We start from the raw sequence: 24,853 nt of genomic DNA on the forward strand, positions 1-24,853 counted from the left end.
TTTCTGCTGGGGACTGGTGGGAGCAGCAGCCAGGGAGGCTGAGGAAGGGCATGAATTATGCATGATGCTGCAAGTCGCTCTGCCTCCCTGACTGGTCCTTGGACTGTGGCAAGTGAGGTAAAGGCAGAGGGAAAAAAATACCCTCTCCAGGGACCAGCGTGGTGGTTGGCAGCGAGCGAGGGAGCGCGCACGCAAGGAGGGAGGAGAGGGAGGAGCACATCCTAATGCAGAGATGCTGCAGTGGCTTTGGGCACACACATCCACACTCGGGCAGGCACCAGCCGAGCACTGCCTCGCAGCCCAGCCGCCGGCAGCCGCGGAGCCCCAGCTCATGCACACGCAACCATCCCGCACAAGGTAAGCGCCTTCGTCCTCCGGCCAAGAGGGAAGAAGGAGGCTCCGGGTTTCAGGGCACCATTCCCCATCAGAGCCAACCTGCGGGCGTGCTCGCCTTTGCTCTGGCAGGAGAGAACCTGCCAGATCCCACTCACCTCCGGCAGGGATGGGGAGGCAGGGGCAGGGGGCTGGTTTGGGCATTTCTCGGCGGGTGATGGCTTTGCAGGCGATGCAGGCTCTGCCTGCGCTGGAGAGGAGCCGGGGGTGGAGTTGGAAGGAAGGGGGGGCGACGGCTGTGTCACTTGTGGCAGGGGCTGAGCGGCCGAGGTCGACACGGCTGTCAGCAGAAATGTCTCTTATGGAATACGTCTGGGAGTATTTTTATTATTATTTATTACTATTGTGCTTTTTCCTGGTGCGTTCTGGCTAGAGGCACTTTGAGAGCCTGCTGGTGGGGTCAGGCATCTCGAACGTGGCGCCTGGGAGAGGTGGGGGGGCTGGCAGAGCTTTTGCTGCACAAAACTACTTCAGCACCACCAGCACAGGCTGTCAGAGCCCAGAGCAGCCCAGGAGACCCCAGTTCCCACTGCAGGGAGGGAGGATGAGGAAGACTGTGGCGTCCCAAGTCCCTTCCCTAGGCACCCCCCGTGAGGGCAGATCCCAAGTGAGAGGTGGGAGACGGGGCTGCTCCAGGCTCACGGGGTATTTGCTGTGTCTGAGGCTGGCCGGGCTTTTGCAGCGTCTCAGGGCAGCGGGGAGCCAGAGGGGCTCAGTGCAAAGTCACGGCCGAGAGCTTGCCCACCCCAGGGTGGGCACGGGGAGGCACCGGCAGGCAGGGCACCGCTTTGCTCCTTCCCACTCGCAGCGGGACGGATGCTCGGATGGGGAAGCAGCCGGTGGCAGGGCGGGCTGGGCTGTGCTGCACAGGGCTCCAGTCCCAAAACTTCCCGAGCTCCCTCCTCCCTTTGCATCTCACCCATGCTGGCCCACTGACACCCCCAGGCTTGCACCACTCCCACGAGCCTCAGCATTATTTTTCTGGCCAGACTGGGCAGTATTCATGAGAGATTGTCATCTCTCCAAGGAAACACTAGTTGCTTTGAGGATGGGAGGCAGCAGCCTCTACATCCAAGAGCTGGGAGCAGCCAGAGCCCTCCCCAGCACAACCCCGGCCCAGGGCTTTAGCCAAACCCTGAGAACATCTCTTGCTTCTCCCAGGCCATCTCCAGGCACGTCCACAACAAGCTCTGGGGATACAAAGCTGAAGCACAGGCACTTGCATGAGATTTAAGAGCAGCTTTGCATCCACAGATGAACCTCTCAAGGCCATGTATTGGGTACTGAGCACACCCGTCAGCAACACCACCAACCCCAAAAGCTGCTTACTTCGCTACTACAAGAAAGCCCCAAACTTTCTAGAAATAACTGTACTTTCCAGGGGTAGATTAGAATTACCCAAGACTAAAGAAAAGAAAGAATGAGAGGGTCATGCCAAGACCGGCTGCACACCCTCCCTGGAGCGCAAGCAGATTGAGACAAAGGGATGCGAACGCTCTTCTCCATCACCTGATCAATTACTATCAAACAGAGCAACCACGACTTCTGTCACTCAAAATACCTGCAGAGAATTTAATGACCTGCGTTACTATCTTGCCTGCAGCCTTACCACAAGCAAATCACAAAAGGCAGAGAACCCAACCATGTCATTAGGGAGCTATTTCACACACACGCCCCAGACGCACCTAAATGCCGTGCATGGAAGGTCTGGCCCATAGAGCTGGGAGCCCACGTGGAGACTGAGCTCACGTACATTAAACAGCCCGGCTGTTCAGCCACTCTGCATGCTTTATGTATGTCCAAAATCCAAATTATCCAGGAAAAGTCATGGGCCCCAATGAGAGGCGGATATCTCCCCGTGTTCCTCAGTGCCTCCTCCCTCCGGCACCCCCTGCAAGCCCCACGGTCTCCTGTAGCACTTTGTCTACTTGCAGTGGCCACAACCCCAACCCTTGAGATTTTGCCTTGAAGGTGCTGGGCACGCAGCAAACCCAGGCAGTCATGGAACACCTCACATCCCGAGGGAGCCTCCTGACAGCTTCCCAGCCGAGTAGTTCAGGGCTGTGGGAACCAGAGAGCCCCAGGCTCAGCACCCAGAGGGCTGGCTCCCAGCACCAGGCTCACCCATGCTGGCCAGCCCGGAGCACTGCCCCTCTGCTCAGGGATGAGTTTTGCTCCGTTTCATGGAGACTGGTTTAACGCAGCACTGCCTGTAGTTATCCTGCACAGCTGGATGCACATCCCTCTCCTTCCTAAATCAGTGTCACACACTAGAGCCCTGCATTCCAGGGATGAGGAACCGCAGATGCCCAGGAAGATTTTGAGATGGGCTCACGGCAATCCTGGAAGCCCAGGGCTCTGCATCGCTGCACACATCCCCAGCACACCAGGTCGGCTGTCATACAAACACATGCACCACGCAGGAAACCCCAGCACTGACCAGGGGATTCCAGAGGTGCTGTTAAAGTGCAGATACACAGAAAGAGGCTAGAGAGGCTTACTCAGTCCTTTATGAGTCAAAAAGCATAGATGAAAGGGAAGAAACTTTATTAAAATCTGCTGTGATAGGCTGCATCAGGCTCCTTCTAGACACTTTCTGTCTTCTCCTCACACTAGATGTCTTTGGATGCTTGTGGAGCTGTAGGGAAGGAAAAGGTCTCAGCGGACAAGGAAGCAAAGCCCACTCTCAAACGATACAAAAGCTCCTTCCTTGAACCCAAAATGTTTTCTTCTCCCTGGCAAACACTCTCGGTCCCACTGCCACAACGCAGCTGTAGCATCCAGGATTTTACCAGAGGGATGTTCAGCACAAGTGAGATGTCCCAAGACCTCAGGGAGCACAAGAGGTATTCAACCCTACAGCTGCTTGTGAAATACTGAACCCAGCCCCCCTCAGCAGCCTAGGTCCTAAATTAATACATGTATTATTTATTGTACAGCCTGTAGAGCTGTCAGTCCTGCACCGGAGAGTCATAAAACAGGGAGCCTCCATGGAGGAAGGAAGGGGGATAGATGTTTTGTGCTGGTTCTTGCTGGTTTGTATAGAGAAGAGAGCAGCTTGGCGCTATTTGGAGACTGAATACCAAAACCACTTTAGCAAAGCCAGGTGAGAAGGTTGGACACAGGGATGATTCCTTCCAAGAAGCAAAATATGACACCATTGCAGAGGAAACCCTAACCTTCTCCTAGGAGGGAGAGGATTTTAGCACCATTTCACTGAAGCTCCCTCCGCCTGGGGATAGGGCACCCCCCAGCATGGCCAGCACAAGCACCAGCAGTGCTGAGGGGCTCTGTGAGGCTGGGGCAAATGCCTGGTGCCATGCACGACCCCCCCACCCCCATCCCCCACCCCCAGGAAGGCTCTTGCTGCTGGCATGACTTTACCCAGCGACACAAACAGGGCAGCCAGCACCAGTGCCGGTGTGACAGGCTGGTGGGTGTTAGGGCTTCCCCATATAACACATCACCTTCCCGCGTTAGCCAGAAGGTTTCCCAAGCTCTGCACTTGTTTTTCCTTGCTAAAGCCTCTCCCCAGGACCAGCTCCTGCCAAGCTATTTACCAGGCAGCAGAAGGGAGGGGATGGAGCCAGGCTCTGTCGCAGGTAGGGAGCTATTTATACCGGTGCCACATCAAAGAGTTTCTGCTGCTGACGACACGGTAGCACTTATCGCAGAAAGTGGGTGGGTTTGCGAGGCTGGAAGCTCTGTGGATGTCCCAGGGTTTAGGTAGAGCTCCCCACAGCTCAGCTGTGCGTGCTCAACGCGTGGTGCCGCGCTGCAAGAGGAAAGGAAAACCTGCAGTGTGAAGCTTTATTTCGGAGTTTTATTTTGGGGAGGGGATAGCAGCACTCGCAGTCAGACTTCAGCTCCCGTCCCCTCTGCCAGCATTCAGGCCACCTCAGCATCCCCTCCCGGGCAACCTCAGATTAATAACTTGCATTTCCTAAGCAAAGTGGTTGCAAGGTTGTGCTCAGCTGTGCTTGGACTGGTTTGCAATGCAGCGATTTTGCAGGGGAGTGCCTGTAAGAAGGGCACCATATTTGTAACTTTAGCAACTGTAATCAGGGTGTTAACCAGGATTTCAGGCAGACATCTCTCAAACACCCCATGTGCTAAACTGGAGTCACTTGTGGCCTTGTTTTCAAAGACTTTAAGCATCCTTCCAGCTGCTATCAACTCAGGATATTGATTGAAATACAAGTCTTCAGGGAGAGCTTAGGAGCTGCATGCTGGCAGTCTCGGTCAAACACCAGGCTCATACCCAGCCTGCAAGGCAGTGGGCAACTTGCAGCGAAACCCCCTCCCCAGTAAAGCCTCCATGGGAAGGTCTCCTGGCTGTTTCTGTTTGTCTCCTTTGCTCTCTGACACACTGTGCTGGTCCCCATGGCATTTCCCTGGGGCTGAGCTGCTACTGCAGCCACCCTGGCAACGCTACCCCTGGACCTCAAGGTCTTGCCTGGAGGTGACATGAGTCTGGTCCAGCTCCTCCGGGTCAGTCCCACCAAACGCTTCACCTCCAAAACCCTGAGGATTTACCAAGAGCTTATTGCAGCAGAGCAGAGGATCACGCAGCTCAGGCTGCAGTCCCACCACCCCAAGGCACTAAGGTGCAGCCAGAGATGGGATCTGGCCAGTTCAGGGAAGGAAAACAAAAAAACAACAAAAACTAACAAAAAAAGCACTAACTGCAAAGCTCAGACCTAGAGTTCAGACTGCACAACAGAACAGAACAGCGATAAAGGTCCACTTAATGTCACCCGTTTCATCACGGCTAGGTTTCAGCTCTGCAGTCACTCCCCTCCCAGAGCCACCAGTCCCGAGCGCTGCGGACACCCCCAGCCCGTGCCTCTGGGCTGAACCCCAGTCCCGGCTTTGTCTCTTGCACAAAGAGGGGCTGAGCTGGGCACAAGCACAGGGGGTTTGCCTGTCTGAGGAGGGGTGGAACCAGAAGAAAACTCCCACTGAGACCCTCTTACAATGAGGTGCCCTGACCCGTGATGTACATGAATGCGCCAACCAATTATTAGGAAAAAGCACTTAAAAGACACAGTGAAAACAGAGTGCTTGAAAACCATGCCTTAATGCAGCTGTCCTGCTGGGATTGTATCACAGCACCCTGCCTGCTCCTTGACCAGGACAAGGAGGACTAGACAGGCCTATTTTGTCCCCCAGGTGAAGCTAAACCGCTCCCTGCCCTAAGCAGGAGTTGCTCTCAGGTGTCCGGATGTCCAGTAACACCCCATATAATCCACTGGGAGAAGCGCAGCCTGAGAGCCGTGGCTCTCCTTCCAGCGCTTGGCTCGAGCACGGGTCCATCCAACATCAAGTGATGCAAAAGATACGAGCATGGCAGCCTCCGTCCCCTCCTGGCAGCACAGGGCTCTCCCCAGTCATGCCAGCGATGCTTTTACTGCAGCAGAGTTCCCCATGTCCCACGGGCAGGGCTTTCCCTCCCCTCACAGAGACTTTTCTCCCATCTTTTCCAGGATGCTGGATAATCTCAGCTGCCCTCCCTCCCTAGACACACACCCCCACCACCACTCTGAGCTGCTCCCCTCCACTCGCCTTGGGAGGAAAGAGCAGGAGCCACTGATCAGATATTGATCCTTACCAAGCCAGCTCTAGTACAATCAAATTAATCAGTGATTGATAGGACACAGCCAAGGGGCTGGTGCAGGGTGAGAGCACCCATCCTGGCACATCCCCATCCCAGTTGGTCTCACAGCTCTGGGAAAAGGACGCCCAGAGCCTTTCCTCCCCAGGCTGCCTGCACACCCAGGCACCGGGGGTATTAAACGCTCCCAGCAGCACTGGAATCACCACTGACCACTCACCAGAGCTGTGCTACCCCCCCTCCCCACACACAGACAAGCCCACACGTGGGTACCCCACGGGTAGGGATGTACACGTGGCAGCCACCTGGCTCCCCCCTGCAGGCTGCACCGCCACGGGTGGTTTAGGCACCGCTGGACACACACGGGACTCTGCCCCTCCACCCATTTCACACACCAAATCCTACCGCCTGCTGCATTCTGAAAAAATTAATTAGGGCCCATGCACACACCACGGGCTCCAGCCCTACCAAGTCTGCTCTGCACAGGGAACAGGAATGGCATCGCTCTGGATGCTCATGTCAAAGGGAGAAGCACATTAGTTTCCATGGATATGGCAATTCAGAATTGCTCCAGATGTAACTTGATTTGCAGAGCACCGCGAGGAAGCCTGCAACATTCCTGCCTGGTCCCACAAGGCAGGACCACAGCACTGAGCCCACTCAACAGAAAGCAGCAGGACCGGAGCCAGACCCAAACAAAACCAAACGAAACCCCAAATAAAATCCCACCCCTAAGTTCTGGGGGTACCCCAGCAAACACAACGAACTTTGCTTCCAGCAGCAAGCAAAGCACGTTTGCACGGTGCGCTGCCCCTAGGTTGGCATTTTGCTGCTTGACTTCTTTTCTAGAAGCCCAGTGTATTGTACAGCTCCTGGGGCGGGCAGGGTGCTGGGGGCTCTTGCCAGGGAGGCGACAGGGACACAAAGGCTGTGCTGGGAGCTAAGACCACAGCTGGGGCAGAGCACCCCAAAGTGGGAGCTGCCAACAGTCTCACAATGCAGCAGCACAAACTAGCCAGGGCTGCAGACTGCACAAAGAACAAGAGCAAGCTCACAGTGCCAGCACGCAGCCACCCCAGCCCCGAGGGAGCTCGGGCCACCCTCCCCAGCCACGCTAATGGGGAAACCCCCGCACCCACACCCTCCTGGTCAGGTCCCACCACCCTACAGCTCCCCACCATCCTCCTCTGGGTGCTTGAATGCTCCCAAACTAAACATTTGCTTCTCTTCTTTCCCCCCTTACCTCTCTCTCCATCACACTCTCCTGTCTCTGCGCTGAGCCGGGAGGGCAAAGCCCCCCCGTGTCTGCAATTACACTAACAAGGGCTGGCTGCAAGTGCTCACACCTGGGGCACAGGGCCAGGGCGGAGGCACCGGCTCGGGGGGCTCTGGCACAGCCCCCTGCTCCTTGCTCGGTGGTGGCTCTGCTCCCATCCCAGGGGTCAGACCCGCTGCCACGGGCCATCTCCCTTGTCCCTGAGCTGGGCTGTTGAAGACCACAGCCACGACACCATGCCTCCCCTGCCCGCTGCCTGCATGGCCCAGGTGTAAAAGCAGCAGCAGCAGCAAGGGCAGGTACGCCAGGCAGGCAGACGAGCCAACGGAAAACACCTGCCTTAATCCACCCCACCTGTCCCCGTCTGCGTGTGTCCCCTTCACCCGGCCACAGCAAAGCCCTCCTGCAGCGTGCAGAGCGTGTCCCCACTTTGTGCCAATGCCTCAGCCCATCGGGCAATAACAAATGCATCCGGACAGCAGAGCCCCAGCTCCAGCCCTGGCTGCGGGTGGCATCGCCATGGCCCAGCAGGGAGCTGCCGGCAGGGAAGGAGGCCGGGCTGTGAGCACCATCTGCTCCCACAGCCTTGGGCTGGAGGCTCTGAGCCTCCTGCACCAGCCTCAGCTCCTCCTGTGCGAGCACAGCCGGGGACAGAGCCCTCCTCCAAGTCCCCACTCCATCCCCTACCGCTGTCCCACTGCCTGGCTCCTCAGAGCAATGCTGGGGTGCAGACAGGGAGCACTGAGCCCGGGGCAAGGGAATGTGCCCATTGCACAGTCCCTGCAGCGGTGACAGCGATGGGCGAGGGTGACAGGGTGGGACAGGGACAACAGGGTGTAGCTGGTGGCCAGGAGCCTCCCCAGGGAGTGCAGCTCATGCTGCTCCTCTCCCTCAGCTCGCACAGCAGAGGCGATTACCTGCCAGAGGCAGAGCCTGTGGGACTTCTGTAAAATGCCAAGAGCGATCCAAACCCCCCTGGGCAGCAGAAAGGGTGCACAGGACCCCCCCAGCTATTGCTAGAAGTGTTTCTGGGACACATCTCTGCTGCAGCTGGTGACAGGTACCAAACTGAGCAAGCGGTGCCCGCAGCACTCCTCCATCGGGTCCCGAGCCTCACCGGGGAGCAGGGTTCCCCCAGGAGCTGCAGACAGGGTTTGGTGTCTGTTACGGGCTGACTGATGAGCCTAGGGAGGGCTGAACTCTGCCGTGAGGCTCTGAACCCCTCTGAGGGTGCCTCTGGTCCTCATTCGGACCTTGGAGACTTCACTGCTTAGGACGGTTTTTGGGTGGCCCAGGATTTCTGCAGCAGCAGCTGCTGCAGGTCTTGGAGGCACCAACAGATCTGAACCCAAAAAAGCTCAAGAAAGGCCAAACCCAGAGCCTGCATCTAACTCGTCTCTCCGCAGCACAGGCAGTTTTACAAGAGAACAGTTACATCACAATAAAACCACTTGCAACTCCTTGAAACATGCTGTTCTGGTGGGCAAAATGTACCTAACCTTGGTTTCACAAGCCAAAATCCAGCAAACATCAAAAGCATGTCCCTTCTAGCCTTAGCGACGGTCCTTAACAAAAGGGACACTCACAGCACAGGACAAATTCCTGCATCGCCCACCCTCGGGAGCAATCCTTCCCTGGGGAATGCTGCAGCGGCAGGAGCTGCCCCACTTACACACAAATGCTCATCTCATCACCTAACCATGAGACACCGAGTTACATTCATTTATTCTGGTGATATACAGCACTTCGCCTGTGCTGGCCATGTCACCTCTTCTTAAAGCCCATCTCCTACCAAAAGCCATTTCTGGCCCCGCCGTGCCCAGAGTCCTGCTGGAGTCACCTCCTCCAAAGGATGCTGCTGCTGCTCCACAGTCAGAACTGGGGCTGCGGGCGCTGGACCAGGCAGCATCTCCTCTCCCAGAGGCTCAGGAGGACTCGGAATCTCTCTGTAGCTCTTTGCCTCTACAATAACGGATCGTTATCCCAGGTCCCAGGGTCTCCAGAGGAAAGGGCTAATGCACATGTTTTCGAGTGTGCCCATGCCTCCTTGCTACTGGAAGTATTAATGACAGCATCCATTAGCAGGGATGACAGATCCCCTTTCAGTACAACAGAAGGCTCTCGAGTGACTGTCAAAACACCCTATGAAAGGGGGAAAGACCAGATCCCCGTGGGCCCTCTTCTAACTAAGGATGGAGAACAGGGCTAAACATCAGCTGCAAAGCGCATGCCCGTGTTTTGGAGAAGTTGAGAGTCAGATGTGGGATCCACCGCTCAGGGTCATGGCTTTCAGATGCCCCCAAGTCCCAGTGCAGCCCCAGGTGTGACCTCGCAGCGTCAGACCCTCAGGCACAATTTGATCGCAGCACTCAGGTGATGAGACAGTCAGGAACCCGCAAAACAGCATCCGAGAGGATTATTTCATCCAGCCTCTAATTGCAAACAGTGTCAGCACTCATCGAAATTACCCTCTCACGTGTTCATTTGAAGCGGGCTGTACCTGGAGTTGTCCCTCATTATCACATTCCTGATTTTTTACAAAGGAGTTAAAGCTGGATTCAAAAGGGCAAAGCAGCAGCATCTCCCCGTCCTCCCCCCCCCCAAGAGCCTCCCCACACCCCACCTCAGCCTGCCAAGCCGCAGCGCCTTTCTCGCCAAGCCTTTCTCGCCTCCAGAAAGGGCCCCGAGTATTTCAGGAGCAAACACACATCTGTGTGCGTGGGAAGGATTCTGGAGACATGGAGGGACGGACACAAGGGATTGAGAAGAGACGATGTGAACATGAGGGGTTAGAGTGGATGGGGAGGTTGAGGTGCAAAGAGGGAAGCTGCGGAGCCGCAGCCAGCAGCGGAACTGGGGATCAAAGCTGTAGTTTAGATCATAAATCATGAATTGAAAACTAATTAAATAATTTAAATCAGCTTAATATTTACAAGATACCAGCTTTGCTCGGCCGCAGGGGAGGTAGCTGAAGGGGGACCCTGGTAGCAGCATTCCCACAGAAGGGCATCGCAGCTCACCCTCCCGTGCAGATCCCAGCTCAGCCCTCGGGACCACTGCTTGGTTAGGCGAAAGCACCCAGGGGAGGCAGGAGGCAATTTGCTCTCGCTCAAATGCAGCATCTCCATTTCACACAGCAGAAAGTGTAAAGTGCTGATACACCCAGAAAGGTGCCCGAGGGGCAGGAGCAGCCTGGAGGAGCCTCCAGCCTCCCAGGAGGGAGGATGGCCAATGCCGCACTCCCCGACCTCCTCATTGCCTGCTATTGTTAAAAATGGCAAAATCTAGCTTTCCCACACTCTTTCCTACTTGTTTCAAAACTGAGAGTAAGAACGAACAGAAGAAAGCAAAGCTGCAGCCGGGCAGTGCCTTCGTGGGCAGTTCCCGGGGCGCAGGCAGGGGACTCAGCCTCCGAAACCGGGGCTGGCCGTGACGGAGCGAGACTTGCTGCCGCTGGGTGTAGGGACAGCTTCGATGCTCACCGCCTTCCACAAACCCTGGGCACTGGAAGGTGCTGGTGAAGGAACCCAACAGCAGAGAATTGGAGAAGTCAACTTATTAATTAGTGCAGCGCTGGCATTGCCTGCAAGCCCACATCCCAGCGCTGCCTGCAAAACAGATCGAGCTAAAAGCTGGTCCTTGTCCCGAAGTGCTTACGACGTGAGCACAAGACACATGAGAGAGAAGCAAGCAGAGGGTGAAGGCAGGGGAACAATGAGGCAGTGTTCGCTGAAAGGCCGTGGGTTCAGGACACCATTTGGGGCATGATTCTCGTTGACATCAAGTGATTTCATGTGACTGACTCACTTCAGGGTTGCTGGAACAAACTGCGTGGAGCAGCTTTCATGTCAGTGCGTCTGACGCCTCTCTCCGCTCCCTCCCTGGATCGTCCATCTGTAGCAGGGGTCCCTCCTCCCCTGGCCACGCCATGCAATTAAGCACCAGCCTTATTTAGGGGACTATATATATAAAAATATTTAAGCAGTGTGTGAGTGAGCGAAGGGCAGGCAGCTCCGCTCTCAGCACTGGACCGGGAGGCTGGGATCCAGCCCTCCAACCCAAGCAAGATAAAAATTGAGGAGGATTTGGGATGGGGTCTCTTCTAAGCGTGGTAGCAAAATCTTCTCTTTTGGGTGAGGACACAAAGAGGCCAGGTGGCTTTTCCACCCAGCCAGGGTCCCCGGAGGCAGGACATGGAGCAAACACGGGGCTATCGCTGTTTGCTCAGGTGCATTTCCAGGGCTGCTATTAATGAGCGGAGCACTGGATTTTTTAAAGATGCAATGTACAGGGGCTGCATCCCATGGGACAGAAAGCTAATCCCTGCTCGAAGGAGCTTAGGAGCAGTACTGCCTGCTCGGGCAGACAGATGGGCAGGGAGAGGAGTGGAAGCAGCACCAGCTGGAGCAGAGGGATAAGCAGCACTCGCAGCCCACGAGCAGCCCGGCTCTTGGCAGCGCCTCCAGCAGCAACTCACCGGGGGGTGTTTGGGAGGGCACCGGGGAACAGGAGGCCCTGCAGGGCTGTGGGGCTCCTTGATGCATTATTTCAAAAGTGTATTTTAACAAAGAGGGAGAAAAAAAACCAAACCAGCCCAACATCCCTGCTGGAGTTACACAGAAAGAGCTGCGTGTGCTGAAGCTGGTCCCACGGTGGGTTTAGCTGGGAGAGCGCAGGGACCACAGTCTGCACAAACAGCTCGGTGTTTTGTTGGGGATTTTTGCTTTTTGAAAGATCTTGGAAGACGGGAGTCTGCAGAGGGGACTAGAAATCACTGCTCCACCTAATAATGTGTCTCATGGCATCAGGAAATGCCTTGGCACTCCGTCATTTATTAACTATTCAAATGCATTAAACTTAGAAAAAAAGCAAGAACGCCCCAGCCCTGTGCAGCCACTTTGTGCACTCACTTTCCCCGCCGCCTGCAAGGGTAAAGGCACTTGCACGAAGCTCTGCAAGCTGGGGTGCAGCGCACAGTAACCAGCTGGGTCCCCCCAGCCTCTCCAGAACAAGAGACTCGGGGCTGGCACAGTCCCCAAAAGCAGTCACTCCCCGCCTGAAAAGCTTCAATTAAAGATGCCTTTTTCACAGAATAACAAGAACAAATCATTTCCTCCTGCTCCTCCCCTACCAATATCCTGTGTGCTTCTGACTTTGCATTTTTTACTAAAAAACGCTAGGAAGGAAGCATTCCTTTTGGAGGAGGGAGGAAGAATAGCAGATAGGCTGGGAGGAGGACCGATTTCCCAACCAGATCTGTCATGTCAGAAAGAAAAAAAGCTCCTTCAGACCCCTGCGTTCCTCTCCAGGCAGCTGGATGTTTGCTCCCGAGTGACCGTCACCCTGGGCCCGAGGCCAGCGGGGCTGTGCAGCCGGGTGCTGGACCCTCGGACAGAGGCACAGCAACGCTGCCGGGGGGCTGTGCAGCCGGGTGCTGGACCCTCGGACAGAGGCACAGCAACGCTGCAGCTGACGCCCCTCTCTGTCTCTCGCAGGGCTGCTGTCCCCGCTCACCCATAGAGGCTCAGCCGCGGAGGCTGTAACCCAGCCGGAGGTGCAGGATGGGACACGCCACTGGATTTGTCCGCACATCCCTAGCTGTCGTCACCTTTCTGGGTAAGAGCAGCCCCTTGCCTCTCTGGGCTGCAGGTTTCCATGAGAGGTGAGATGGGCTGGCAGACATCAAGCGGGACATCACCCGGGGGATGCAACACGCGTGCTGTGCTGCCTGCCCGGCACACGCCTCTCCGTGCTCCGCGGCTGCACCGACGCCAAAGCCTGACCCTCCCCAGCGGTTCATGCAGCCAGGAGACGTGTCTGTGCCACACTCAGCTTCCCTTTGTACCGCTCAAGAAAGAGGACAGGAATGCTTGACACATGTCTCCCCCTTTCTAAACTGCTGTTTAGGTGAAATGCAGGAGATGCAGAACCTCAGGCAAAGCCTGTGCTCGTCCTGGCCTCGGCACAAGGACAAATTTCCTTCTGCTGGCAGGACTCGCTCATGGCGAAGCCACTTCGCCTCCTGTTTTTTCTAGGGATGCCTCTTCGGCCATACCCTGACTGCAAAGATTCCCCCATCCATTGGGGACCATTTCTGGATCTCAGGGAATCTCAGGCTGCACTCCGAAGGTCCCTTTTCAGCAGGGAGACATTTCATTTCAGACAACTGAGAATTAGATAATGTCTTCAAGCTAATTCATCATCCCAGGCAGAGACTGCTCGCCTGTCCTTATAAATATCTAATTACCTTTTAATGTTCTCTGGATCCCCGAGGAGGCAGAGGGAGGGGTGGCTGCCCTAGATTGGGAGGCAATTAGCCTGTTTGGAAATTGGTCTGACCCAAATCTGGTAGAGGCAGCAAGATGGAGTTGGGCTCTCCCATTAACCACCTGAGTTCATGCAACTTGCTCCCCATCCAAGCTGGGTCCACAAAAAATGATTCCCTGTAAAGTCTCTGAGGGTTATTTTCTTTTGACCCTTGGCTGATGATGCAATGGATCTCAGGAGCCAGCTGGGACACAGAGAAATGCTCCTGGGGAACACCAGCAAGGGACCAGGGACAAAAAGACTCCAGCTAGAGATCAGGTTCAAGGAAACACTCCAGAGCAGGTGAAGATCCAAAGCCTCCAGGTCTGGGCTGTCAGCTCCAGCCCTGGGAAGCTGGGTCGGCAATGTCACCCCTCCCTCGGCCGTATCGCCGAAAGGATGACTTCCCAGCAGTATTTAAGGGTTTAAAGCTTATGAAGTGCACAGAGATGACTCTCTAACGAATAAGGCTGTCGTGAAAGTCTAAAAATCTCTCTGGCCTTTCTTCATTCAGTAAAAGGCACAGAAAATCTTGAAATCTAAGGCCAGCCAAAGCACTGTCCCTTTGTTCCTCAGAAAGCTTCTCGTTAAAAATAACCCCCTGTTCCTCAGAGAGCTGCTTTTTAAAAATAACCACTTTGATTTTGTGCACGTGTGTGTGTGTGTGTGCGCGCGCGCGCGCAGATTTCCTATAAAACCAATTAATTGCCCAGCTCCCGCATGTGCCAAGGCTCCAGGCTGTGGTCAGTGCTCCGGAGCTGCCTGTGCTCAATAAAAGGATTGCTGCTGACGTCCTCATAAACTGGAATACATCTTGGAAAACGTTCAACTGAGACATTTATCATTTCCAGGTCTCCAAAGCTAGCACAAAGGGAAAGCATTCAGCCTCCTGGACACCTGGGCTTTCCAGGTCTGACTTTCAACATATTCCAAATACTAATAAGAACATAAAACCTGCCAGAAACGGGCCAGGGCACTGCACAAGGGAGGCACTGGCAGAACCCTCCCTGCTCACTGCAGTGGCAAAGGAGATAAGGTTTGAGTTTTGTCTCTTCCAGCAACACCTGGTATAAAGTTTGGGATTCTTTTATATGCAGAGATTACTATGCCCTTGATGATGTATTTCAGGGTATAGTATTTTCTCTCCCAAACAGTAGTACAAGCCACTCTTGGAGCACTACGTGAAAGCTTCAAGTGTTTTTGCAGCTGTTTTCCCAAATTTTAATTTTCAGGTGTTCCACTTTCATCTATTCCTATTTATTTTGGTGTTAATATTTATTCTTCCTAATAATGAATGTTGTTCTCAAGAGGCGTATCTACCATAATTTCTGCTCTCCTGGCTGGATTTTAACACAGAAAGTAGGGCTGCATAAGGCATGCCCAATTCTGAGCGTGTCACTGTGCTTCTTGCAAATTCAGCTTCCAGGCTTGAAGACCTTTATTTTGTGGTTGTCTTCTCCCCACCATCCAAGTGACAGAGCCCGAGGAACGTACCTCTTCTGGTAACACCCAAAATGAGAGTTCTGGCGTGAGAGAAGTAGCCCAGATGATCAGGCTCGGAGGTACCGAGATTTACCATTCTGCTTAGCTCTCAGTTCCTGGTTCCAACCATATCCTGGTCTTGTAATTGTTTAACTACTTTAATCTAACCGTTGTTTTGCCTAATGAGTAAGATCCAGGCGTTTCACCCCCGACACCAACCAGCCACCTTGGACCTCTAAACAAAAACTTATCTGAGCTTCTGGCATTGATTACATTTGAGAAAATCACTGCCTGGCAGTTGTAGCCCGTAACTCCAGCAGAGAAAAAGGGACAGCAGCAGACAGCAACGGGGTGCAGCCTCTGGGTGGAATCAGAAGGGATGATTAGCGTAATTTGGCTTGATTGGGAAAGAGCATATCGTGAGAGAAGGAATGCCTGTAAGTGTTAATAATATATATTTTATTTGTTAAATAAATAGAAATTATTTACCATATGCTACCTATTAATCTCAGAATGTAAAGCTGTTAAACCTTAATCCATTCACCACCATCTATCGGAACACAATGAATACACTATTTTCTTATTAATTCACGATAATTTTACCTGCTGGTCAGCACAGTTATTTCCAGCTGCGATTTGCTCAGCACAGCCGTTGCTGACCCAACTGAGGGAAAATTTCCAGCTTACACAAGCTTTTCCTTTGTGAATCTAACTAAAGGAAAAAGGCACCTGCGCTGATTGGGAGGGAATACAACCCGCAAAACGCTGCTTCTCTCTCATTCCAAAGTATTAGACACGGGCTACGGTGCCTCTGCCCTGTGTGACACCAGGGACCATCAGGCTCCTGCCCGCATGCGGCTCCCTCGCAGCAGCACATCCCGGCTGAGGGAGCTGATGGTCGGGGTAATTGGCGGGTGCTCGGACACAGGGAGCAGCCGACAGCTGCTCCGAAGCCACAGAGCCAATTAGTGGAGCCCCTCTCCCATCTCAGCCTCATCTCTGCATGCAAGAGCAGCCGGAACATGAGACGAACCCCAGGAGCTACAGGTAAAGGGCTGCTTCCCCCCAGCCCAGGAGAGCTGAGCTGGCCATTCCCTGCTGGAAGTTACTCTTGCATAAAACATCACACTTACTGGAGTCGCTTAATTTAACTAGTGACCATGCTGTGTACTGTAGGGAAGGAAACAGATTGCTGGTTGGCATGGCAGTTTTAAGACAGTTATTAATTCAATTACAAAGCATGGAAGGATCCTGGGGCTAGCTAAGCATCTCGAGGCTTATCGCTGCAGAGGCAGAGGGGACTGTGCTGGGAGCAGGCTGCCTTGAGGAAGCTCCATCCCTGCTACGGGACAGGCACTTCTCAGGGAGCCGGGGAGAGGACAGGCTTGTTGGTGACCGTTAGCCCACTAGCCGCTTCTGCAGCGAGGAGATTTCCAGGCAGCTTTTGCTTTGTTCTTACTTGCACTGCCATTTCCATCGAGCCTGTGTGGAAGGGGGTCTGCCAGTGTTTCTCTGAGACATGGAGTCACGGCGGACAGCTGGCATTTTCCAGCGAAACGGCATCACCACGCCAAAGGGTGGCCCAGACACGGTAGGAGAAGGCAGGCAGGTTCTTCTCTTCCTCATGTGCCGATGGCTGAGCCATACCCGTGACGGCAAGGTCAGAACCAAACCCGTGTCTACACACGACAAAGGAAGCTTCAAGTTCATCCCATGAGTTGAACAGCAGAACCGATACCTGCACAGCGCTGGTGGGCAACCAGCAAGCAGCAGGTTTGAGTTGCCAATGTTGCAGATGTTGCAGATGCAGGGATGGAGGGGATCTGCCAGGTGGCTGCAGGGAGGCAGCAGCAGAGCTCCGAAGACCCAGGTTCTGCTGTCTCCTCCCTTGTCCTGGAGATGACTTGGGAGGAACTGACCAGCTGAAGTTTGTACAGACAGAGGAACCAGCACGTTCTAACTGCCAGGGACAAGGAGGGCAACCAGTGGTTCCCAGCTCCAGTCTGTGCACGGTTTTCCAAGAGGCGTGTGGCAGTACTCCTTCATCAGCATGTCTTGAAGCATGTCTGGTCCCTCTGGCACAGCAGGGATGGTGTGAGATGCTCGGTGGGAAATGCAAGCTATATACCCGCAGCCACGGCTGGGGCTGCGCTGCGGTAACAGATGGGTTGTGATTTTCAAGTTGTTCCTTCTTTTAGTCCAGATGCAGTTGTGATGCTGCCAGGGACACCCTACAAAACTAAAAATGAGAATTTTTAGAAAAAACTAAATTGAGCTGAGCAGGTTTTTTCCCCTCTCTTGCAGTTTGGTGCCAAGCCCAGAGTAGCACGAGGAACTACGGGCCGGTGTTTGAGGAGCAGCCTGTGCACACCCTCTTCCCTGAAGGCTCAGCAGAAGAAAAAGTCACGCTGGCTTGCCGAGCAAGAGCCAGTCCCCCTGCGACCTACAGGTGAGCTCCCCTGCTCTCTCTGTACCGGGGCTGGAATGCAACCGCCAAGAATTCTGCCTTCTGTTCTCCACATTGATATAAAGAAAATCACTAATGTAGGAATCGGCCTCCTCATCCACACATGATGCGCCGTCCCTCCCAGGTCACAGATATAAATCTGACTCAAATCCCAACACAGCACAGCTGGAAAAAACAAGCAAGCACAGCCTCCCACGAGGCACCACGAGTGCTGCGATGAATATTTACCCCCCTCACTCTCTACACTTGCTCTTGGCAGGTGGAAGATGAATGGCACAGAGATAAAGATGGAGCCAGATTCCCGTTACAGGCTGGTTGCAGGCGACCTAGTGATAAGCAACCCCGTGAAAGCCAAGGATGCTGGCTCCTACCAATGCGTGGCATCTAATTCCAGGGGCACGGTGGTCAGCAGGGAAGCTTCCCTCCGCTTTGGCTGTAAGTTTGTCTCCACAAGGTCAATAAAACGCAGCTACAGTTACGCTGGGGGTAAACTAAGCCCCTCTGCTCGCATGAATAACAGTTGGAGAGAAGCTCTCCTGTGCATGATACCCAACATCATCCCCCGGAGAAATCCCCTGGCGCTTTCCATTAACATGGAGGGGCAGTAGGAATCTGATGCACTACAGAGAAAATCAGGAATATTTTTGGATCTCCCTCTGTACGACTACTGAAAAGACAAGTCTATGGAGGGAGAGATAAAACATAGCATTTCCACCAGCTTTTTTCTTTGCCCATGGGCAGGTTTCACTTTGCATGTTCAGTTTTGCAGGAATTCTCCGCAGAAGAGCGAGACCCCGTGAAGATTACAGAAGGCTGGGGAGTGATGTTTGCCTGCAGCCCCCCTCCCCATTACCCAGGTAGGGGTTTGCGTTTCAGCATTGCCACCAGCAGGGATTAGCGGCGCTGCTGGTGCCAGGCAGAGAGAGGCCACAGAGCAAGCGATTCCCAGACATGTGAATTACTCTTTGCTTTTCTTTGGGAATTTTAGGGAAGCAAATTTTTAAATTCAGGCTCTGTAAAGCAACAAAACAGAGGTAGGGCTTAGCACATGGAGAAAACAAGTACCATCCAAGGACCAGCTTCAGCTTAGACTGGTCTGGGAGACAGCCTGCCAGGTTTAGTCCCACCCGAGAAGACACAGGCAACTTGTGCAGTTTGTTCCTTTTTCTCTTCCCCCCAGGCTTATCCTACCGATGGCTCCTGAATGAGTTTCCCAATTTCATCCCAGCCGATGGAAGGCGTTTCGTCTCTCAGACCACTGGAAACCTTTACATTGCCAAGACAGAAGCTTCCGACCTGGGGAACTACTCCTGCTTTGCCACCAGCCACATCGACTTCATCACCAAGAGCGTTTTCAGCAAGTTCTCCCGGCTCAGTCTCGCTGCAGAGGGTCAGTGCTCTTGCATTATCAAGAGGGAGACTGGGCAAAACGCAGAAGAGACAAGCCACCACAAAGCACTCAGGCTCCACAGGGCACCAGCGGTGCACAAATCACCCACCAGCTTCTCAGGGGAGCTTAAGAGCTTACCAAAATACTAACTGGCCGGAACCTGGGGGAAGCAGCCCTCTCTCCAGGCTTCGCTGCTTGTGCAGCTACAAACCCCATCAGCGGGGTTTCTCTGTTTGTAAAAGAGACACGGCACAAGGTGCAGCCTGGGTGGGCTCACAGATCCCTGGAACCACTCTCCTCTGCCTCTGGTGACCTTGCAGAGGTGCCCCTGCAGATACTTCTTGGGCTGGGCAAGGGGAGTTAAGCAGGTAGGAAGAAATAGTCCTGAGATGTGGTAAAGAGATTTCTAGAGACTTTAGTAAGAGCTGTTTTAAAAAGGAAATCAAATTTAGCTTCTATTGCCTTACCCAAACGCACAAAGCTTTTGGAAAGTAGCATAACCTTGCAGGTACCTTTGCCCTTTAAGACCTCACGTGTGCCACTTTAAAGTCATCCAGAACTCCCCAACAGTGCTTTCCTTTTCACAGATGCCAGGCAGTATGCACCCAGCATAAAAGCCAGGTTTCCTGCAGACACCTACGCTCTGGCTGGGCAGATGGTGACTTTGGAGTGTTTTGCCTTTGGAAAGTGAGTGCAGCGTCTGTATCGCTCAGGCTCAGGACGGGGAGGGTATTGCAGAACCTGTAACTTCCACAACCCCTCTCTTCTGGTCTGCTGTAGACCAGAGATGGAGGGGGAAGAGGGAGGAATTGGCTAAAGCCATCTGTCCTACTGGCCAAAGCCCAGCTGGGATGGGACCTGGGTGGCCAAACGGGGACTGAGTTACACTGAGCTGTAAGGCGGCACGGGGTACCGGAGAGCTGGCCTTCACCAGGTTTACTTTTACATAGCCCTGTTCCTCGAATAAAGTGGAGGAAGCTGGACGGCTCACAGTCCTCCAAGTGGATCGGCAGTGAGCCCCTCTTGCAGATCCAGGATGTTGGCTTTGAGGATGAAGGCACTTACGAGTGTGAGGCTGAAAACATCAAAGGGAGAGACACCTACCAGGGCCGCATCATCATTCAAGGTAACACATTTAAACATGTGCCTTTCCAGAGCACAGCAAGATGCCCCAGGCAACAGACTGAGCCTCTGGGAGTAAAATTACCACCTCTGATCCTGCCTTGTACCAGCCCTAATTAAACCTGTTGCAAAGCCCTAACAAAGACCTGCAGAGATTACTGATACCTTTCCTTGGTGGATACATTTAGGCTCTAGCAAGTAGAGAGAGATCTCTTAACTTGCTCTAAAATAACTCTAGTAAAATAAGGTAACCAGGGAAGGAATCATAGCAGTAAAAATCAAACTTGGCTCTCAACCAAGGTCCTCTCCAAGCCTGGAGTGCTTCCACAAGGGGTAATGCTTGGAGCTGTTAATAGATCTAGTCAAGTTACAAAACTTAACCTGGTTATCTTAGCCTGAATCCAGTCTCCTCAAGTTCAGAATTGACTGCATTAAGAAAAGAAACCATAAGGCTCTTCCTCAAATCTGGATTCTGCCGTAATTTTGTGCAGTCCACATGCACAGCTGCAGCCAGACCCTTCGAGGACTCAGCCTTGCATGGCTGCACAAAAGGCAAAGGCTGTTACTATGGTGAAACACGCTGTGATAAATAAATCTGCCAGCAGAGATGACACAATGAGCATCCTTCTGCCTGCCTGGCACAACAAACCTCTCATCTGATCATCTTGGCTCTGCCACCTCTCTTGCTCCTTTGCAGCTCAGCCGGAGTGGCTGAAGGTGATCACAGACACAGAAGCCGACATCGGGTCCGACCTGCGCTGGAGCTGCGCGGCTGCCGGCAAACCCAGACCCGCGGTGCGATGGCTTCGGGACGGGCAGCCGCTGACCTCCCAGGTACCACCGCACAGGGCTGGCAGCGAGGGCAGCGCAGCCAGTGCACACCAGAACTCGCAGTACTGAACCTGCTACTCCAGACTTAGACCCTCTCCTGCCTCGCTGCAAATGCATCTCAACCCCGTTTTATCACCCCGCATCCCTATTCCATGTGCCCCCCATGAGGCTGCAAAGCAATGCCACAGTCCTTACCCGCAGCAAGTTCCTTCTCCCGTCACTGCCATCCCAGCCATTGCTTCATGCAACTACAGGAACTCACAGCCAGTTATCAGGGCGGAAAATAACACCTTGTACCTGTCTTTGTATGACCTGCACGTTGCTGCTCAGGCACTCAGAAGTCTCAGCAAACAGAGCGCAGTGATGTGGGGTACCGACTGGACAGACCTAAAATAAAATGTCCTGTCTTTTCTCCCATGGAAAACCAGGCTGGCTTCAAACTGGCCTAAGGGTCTGTAATGAAACTCAACCCTGAAGGCACCAGGATTGAGTTCCATTGTTGTTTTTCTCACCTAATGGGTTCATCCTCTTGTTTGCACAGAACCGCATCGAAGTGAGCGGTGGAGAGCTGAGATTTTCCAAGCTAGTCCTGGAGGACTCTGGCATGTATCAGTGTGTGGCTGAGAACAAGCATGGCACAGTATATGCAAGTGCTGAATTAACAGTGCAAGGTAATTTCTCATTTCCCAGTGCTCTGGGTTTCAATGGGACACTGAAGCATTTTAGTTCTCTTCCTAATATCCTACGCTTGCAATCTCAGAGTAAGATAAGAGCAGACAAAAACTGCTTCATTCACCATTGAAATATAGTTGCTGGTTCAACAAGACACTCTACAACCCTTTAAAATTGAAATCTTGTGTAAATTCAGTAATGCTGAAAGAGAACAAGGACATCTGTTTAGCTACAGAAAGTGTACAGGACAGACAGCAGCAGCACAAGCTCTCTTCCACTACACAGCCTTCCTCTTTTTGGAGGAAAGAGGTCAAAAAAATTAAAAAAAAATTATTTCAGTATCCATTCAGCCCGCTTTGATGGATGGTGACTGGAACTGGACCGATGCCAAACTTGTTCCACATTAGTCTAAAATCTTGTCTCCTCACGGTCAGTAGATGCCAGAGATAAATTAACAGACCTAAGCATCAACTGTTCAACACTGCAACGCATGAGGGCAACAGATAAAACCCAATTCTTTCTTTGCAATTCCAGAAGGAGTTTTAGGCAAGCTGGATGTCTGCATTGGTGACTTTGGTCAGGACATTGAAGAGAATATCCTCTACATTTTCAAAAGCAGCTGTTCTTGTGTCTCTCAAAGACCTTGCACTTGTTAGGGTCACACCCCATTGCTACGTACGACACCTGTCTCACGTAACACCTGCCTCGGCAGGCGTTAGAAACCACCCGGCAGCAGAGGAATCACTCCTTCATCTTGCTCGCCAGATATTGCCATGCTTCTGTTACCAAGCCATCCAACAACAGATCAATACCTAGTTACGTGGCAGTTAAAATGCTCACCTAGCAGGGTTTTCTCATCATTCCTTAATCCTCTTTTTTTTTCCCCCCTGTAGCCTTAGCACCAGATTTTAGACTAAACCCAGTGAAGCGACTGATACCCGCAGCCCGAAGTGGGAAGGTCATCATCCCATGCCAACCACGAGCAGCACCAAAAGCCACTGTGCTCTGGACCAAAGGGACTGAACTTCTGATCAACAGTAGCAGGTAGCAGCACAGAGTCAGCTTCTACCTAGAAACCGTTTCTAAAATCACGTTTTTTTCTTGCCAGAAGACTGGACTTGATGACCCAAGTGTGCTGCTACAACCCTGAACATAAGCCTTTGGTTATTCCTCTAGTTTCTTCTTTAGAAAACTCCTACTCAATACTTTGCAGTCGTGTCTTTATCACCAGTTTCTCTAAAATCAGCAAGCGCTGGAAATTGTCAGGTGCACAGAGTGAACAGACATTTTAACCTTCCTCTTGTATGGCTCTCCTTCCTTTCCAGGGTGACTATTACCACAGATGGCACCTTGATCCTCCAGAACATCAGCAAATCCGATGAGGGAAAGTATACCTGCTTTGCTGAGAATTTCATGGGCAAAGCCAACAGTACTGGAATCCTCTCTGTTCGAGGTAGAGATGTTTGTCTTGATTTGGGGTCAATCGAGCAACAAACGTCTAAGAATGCCGTGATGTCCTATTTCTCCTCTCCTTGTACTCCCGAAAATCAAATGCAGTGCTCAGGGAATCAAAGACATTTCAGCCTGTGGAGCAGCAAACCTTCTGCCTGACCCACCAAATCAAACCAACCAACAACTGCTCCTGGAGAAAAGCATTTCCATTCCCTAACCACTGCAATCCCTCATCTTCCTCCCGCAAAGCTACAGCTGTTTGAGAGGGATGACAAGTTGGAAAGTGTTAGTTGGTTTGGATGCTCTGCAGGATTCATATATACCTTGTCCACGGACATTTGCAGCTAACGGCCCTCCCTGCTCTTTCTCTGCAGATGCCACCAAAATCACATTGGCACCATCTAGCGCAGACATCAATGTCGGTGAAAACCTCACCCTGCAATGTCACGCATCCCACGACCCCACCATGGACCTAACCTTCACCTGGTCACTAGACGATTTCCCCATTGACTTTGACAAGTCTGAGGGGCACTATCGGCGCGCCAGCGTGGTGAGTAGAAAGGGCAATTATGTACCATCAAAAAGGGCAGAAAATTAATGCCAGCCTCTTCGTTTTCACGTTTGTGGTGGGCTGACCCTGGCTGGAGGTGAGGTGCCCACCAAACCTGCTCTGCTGGACAGCAGAGAGGAAACATAACGAAAGGCTCGTGGGTGGAGATAAGGGCAGGGGGAGATCAGCCACCAGCTGCCGTCACAGGCAACACAGGCTTGACTTGGGAAAATTGATTTTTTACCAGTCAAATCAGAGTAGCATAACAAGAAATAAAATGAAATTTTAAAGCACCTTCCCCCTACCCCTCCCTTCCTCCCGGGCTCAACTTCACCCCTGATTTCTCTCCCCGCTCCCTGCAGCGGATGGGGATGGGGCTGCGGTCAGGTCACAGCCCTCCTCCAGCGTGAGTCCTTCTGCAGTTCTTCACGACCCGCTCCAGCGTGGGTCCCCCCCGCGGGCACAGCCCCCCAGGCACAGCCGGGCCCAGCGGGGGTCCCTGGGGGGTCCCCAGCCCTGCCCCAGCCAGCGGCGGGTCCGACTGGGAACCGGCTGGCACGGGATCCGATGGACATGGGGGAAGCTTCTAGCAGCTTCTCACAGAAGCTCCCCCCATTACCAAAACCCTGCCGTAAAAACCCAGTGCAACGTCAAACGCTGGACCGTGCCATCAGGCGTGTTCAAACACTCTCCTCGCTGTCTTTTCTCTTCCCCATGCAGAAGGAAGCTATCGGGGACCTCAGCATCTTCAACACCCAGCTAAAGCACTCGGGGCGGTACACGTGCACTGCCCAGACAGTTGTGGACAGTGCTTCGGAGTCAGCCACGCTGACTGTCAGAGGTAATGTCTCTGTTGTAAGGTCCCCTGCTCCTTACAAGCCCGAAGCAACAGCACGGTCCTTGCAAGGAATCATCTCGCTCTTCCCTTGCGACCGTCTAATATTTGAACTGGATGGGATATGCTTATGAGCTTCTGGAGGCTTCCAGAAAAGAAAGGCCTGATTTGAATTTGTGACTTGCACAATATAAAGACCGATAAGCCTCCAAATCCTTCATCTTCGCAATATGTCCCTCTGTCTCCCATCATCCCAGGACCTCCAGGCCCCCCCGGGGGTGTGGTGGTGAGAGACATCGGTGACACCACCGTCCAGCTGAGCTGGAGCCGTGGCTTTGACAACCACAGCCCTATCGCCAGGTACATCGTGGAGGCGCGGACCCTCCTCTCCAGCAAATGGAAGCAAATGCGTACCAGTAAGTGTCCTGGGGGCAGCGGTGGTGGCACAGCCCGTGCTGGCCAT

The 24,853-nt window shown here is 53.3% G+C and overlaps 2 protein-coding genes across 3 annotated transcripts in view; one reads left to right on the top strand and one right to left on the bottom strand.

Annotated features, from left to right (window-relative positions):
• The first annotated feature begins 201 nt into the window (after positions 1-201).
• Positions 202-24,853, top strand: part of CNTN2 (contactin 2) — a 30,016-nt gene continuing 5,364 nt past the window's right edge. Inside the window, exons 1-15 of one of the 2 annotated variants that reach the window (XM_005230346.3) lie at positions 202-357; positions 12,779-12,899; positions 17,376-17,520; positions 17,798-17,973; positions 18,300-18,395; positions 18,719-18,928; positions 19,516-19,615; positions 19,879-20,054; positions 20,748-20,884; positions 21,423-21,552; positions 22,447-22,597; positions 22,879-23,006; positions 23,380-23,555; positions 24,276-24,396; positions 24,648-24,806. In XM_005230346.3, coding sequence (XP_005230403.2) covers positions 12,845-12,899; positions 17,376-17,520; positions 17,798-17,973; positions 18,300-18,395; positions 18,719-18,928; positions 19,516-19,615; positions 19,879-20,054; positions 20,748-20,884; positions 21,423-21,552; positions 22,447-22,597; positions 22,879-23,006; positions 23,380-23,555; positions 24,276-24,396; positions 24,648-24,806 — 1,960 coding nt within the window. In that variant the 5' untranslated portion in view covers positions 202-357; positions 12,779-12,844. Of the gene's footprint in view, positions 358-12,547; positions 12,660-12,778; positions 12,900-17,375; positions 17,521-17,797; positions 17,974-18,299; positions 18,396-18,718; positions 18,929-19,515; positions 19,616-19,878; positions 20,055-20,747; positions 20,885-21,422; positions 21,553-22,446; positions 22,598-22,878; positions 23,007-23,379; positions 23,556-24,275; positions 24,397-24,647; positions 24,807-24,853 lie in introns of those variants that run through there. The other variant, XM_055819673.1, reaches the window with a different exon arrangement.
• RBBP5 (RB binding protein 5, histone lysine methyltransferase complex subunit) overlaps positions 15,510-24,853 on the bottom strand; it is a 42,894-nt gene continuing 33,550 nt past the window's right edge. Inside the window, exon 14 of the mRNA XM_055819679.1 lies at positions 15,510-17,310. Within this exon, the coding sequence (XP_055675654.1) occupies positions 17,303-17,310 (8 nt within the window). The 3' untranslated portion in view covers positions 15,510-17,302. The remainder of the gene's footprint in view (positions 17,311-24,853) is intronic.

This window comes from Falco peregrinus, chromosome 16 (genome assembly GCF_023634155.1).
Source record: "Falco peregrinus isolate bFalPer1 chromosome 16, bFalPer1.pri, whole genome shotgun sequence".
Classification (NCBI taxonomy): domain Eukaryota; kingdom Metazoa; phylum Chordata; class Aves; order Falconiformes; family Falconidae; genus Falco; species Falco peregrinus.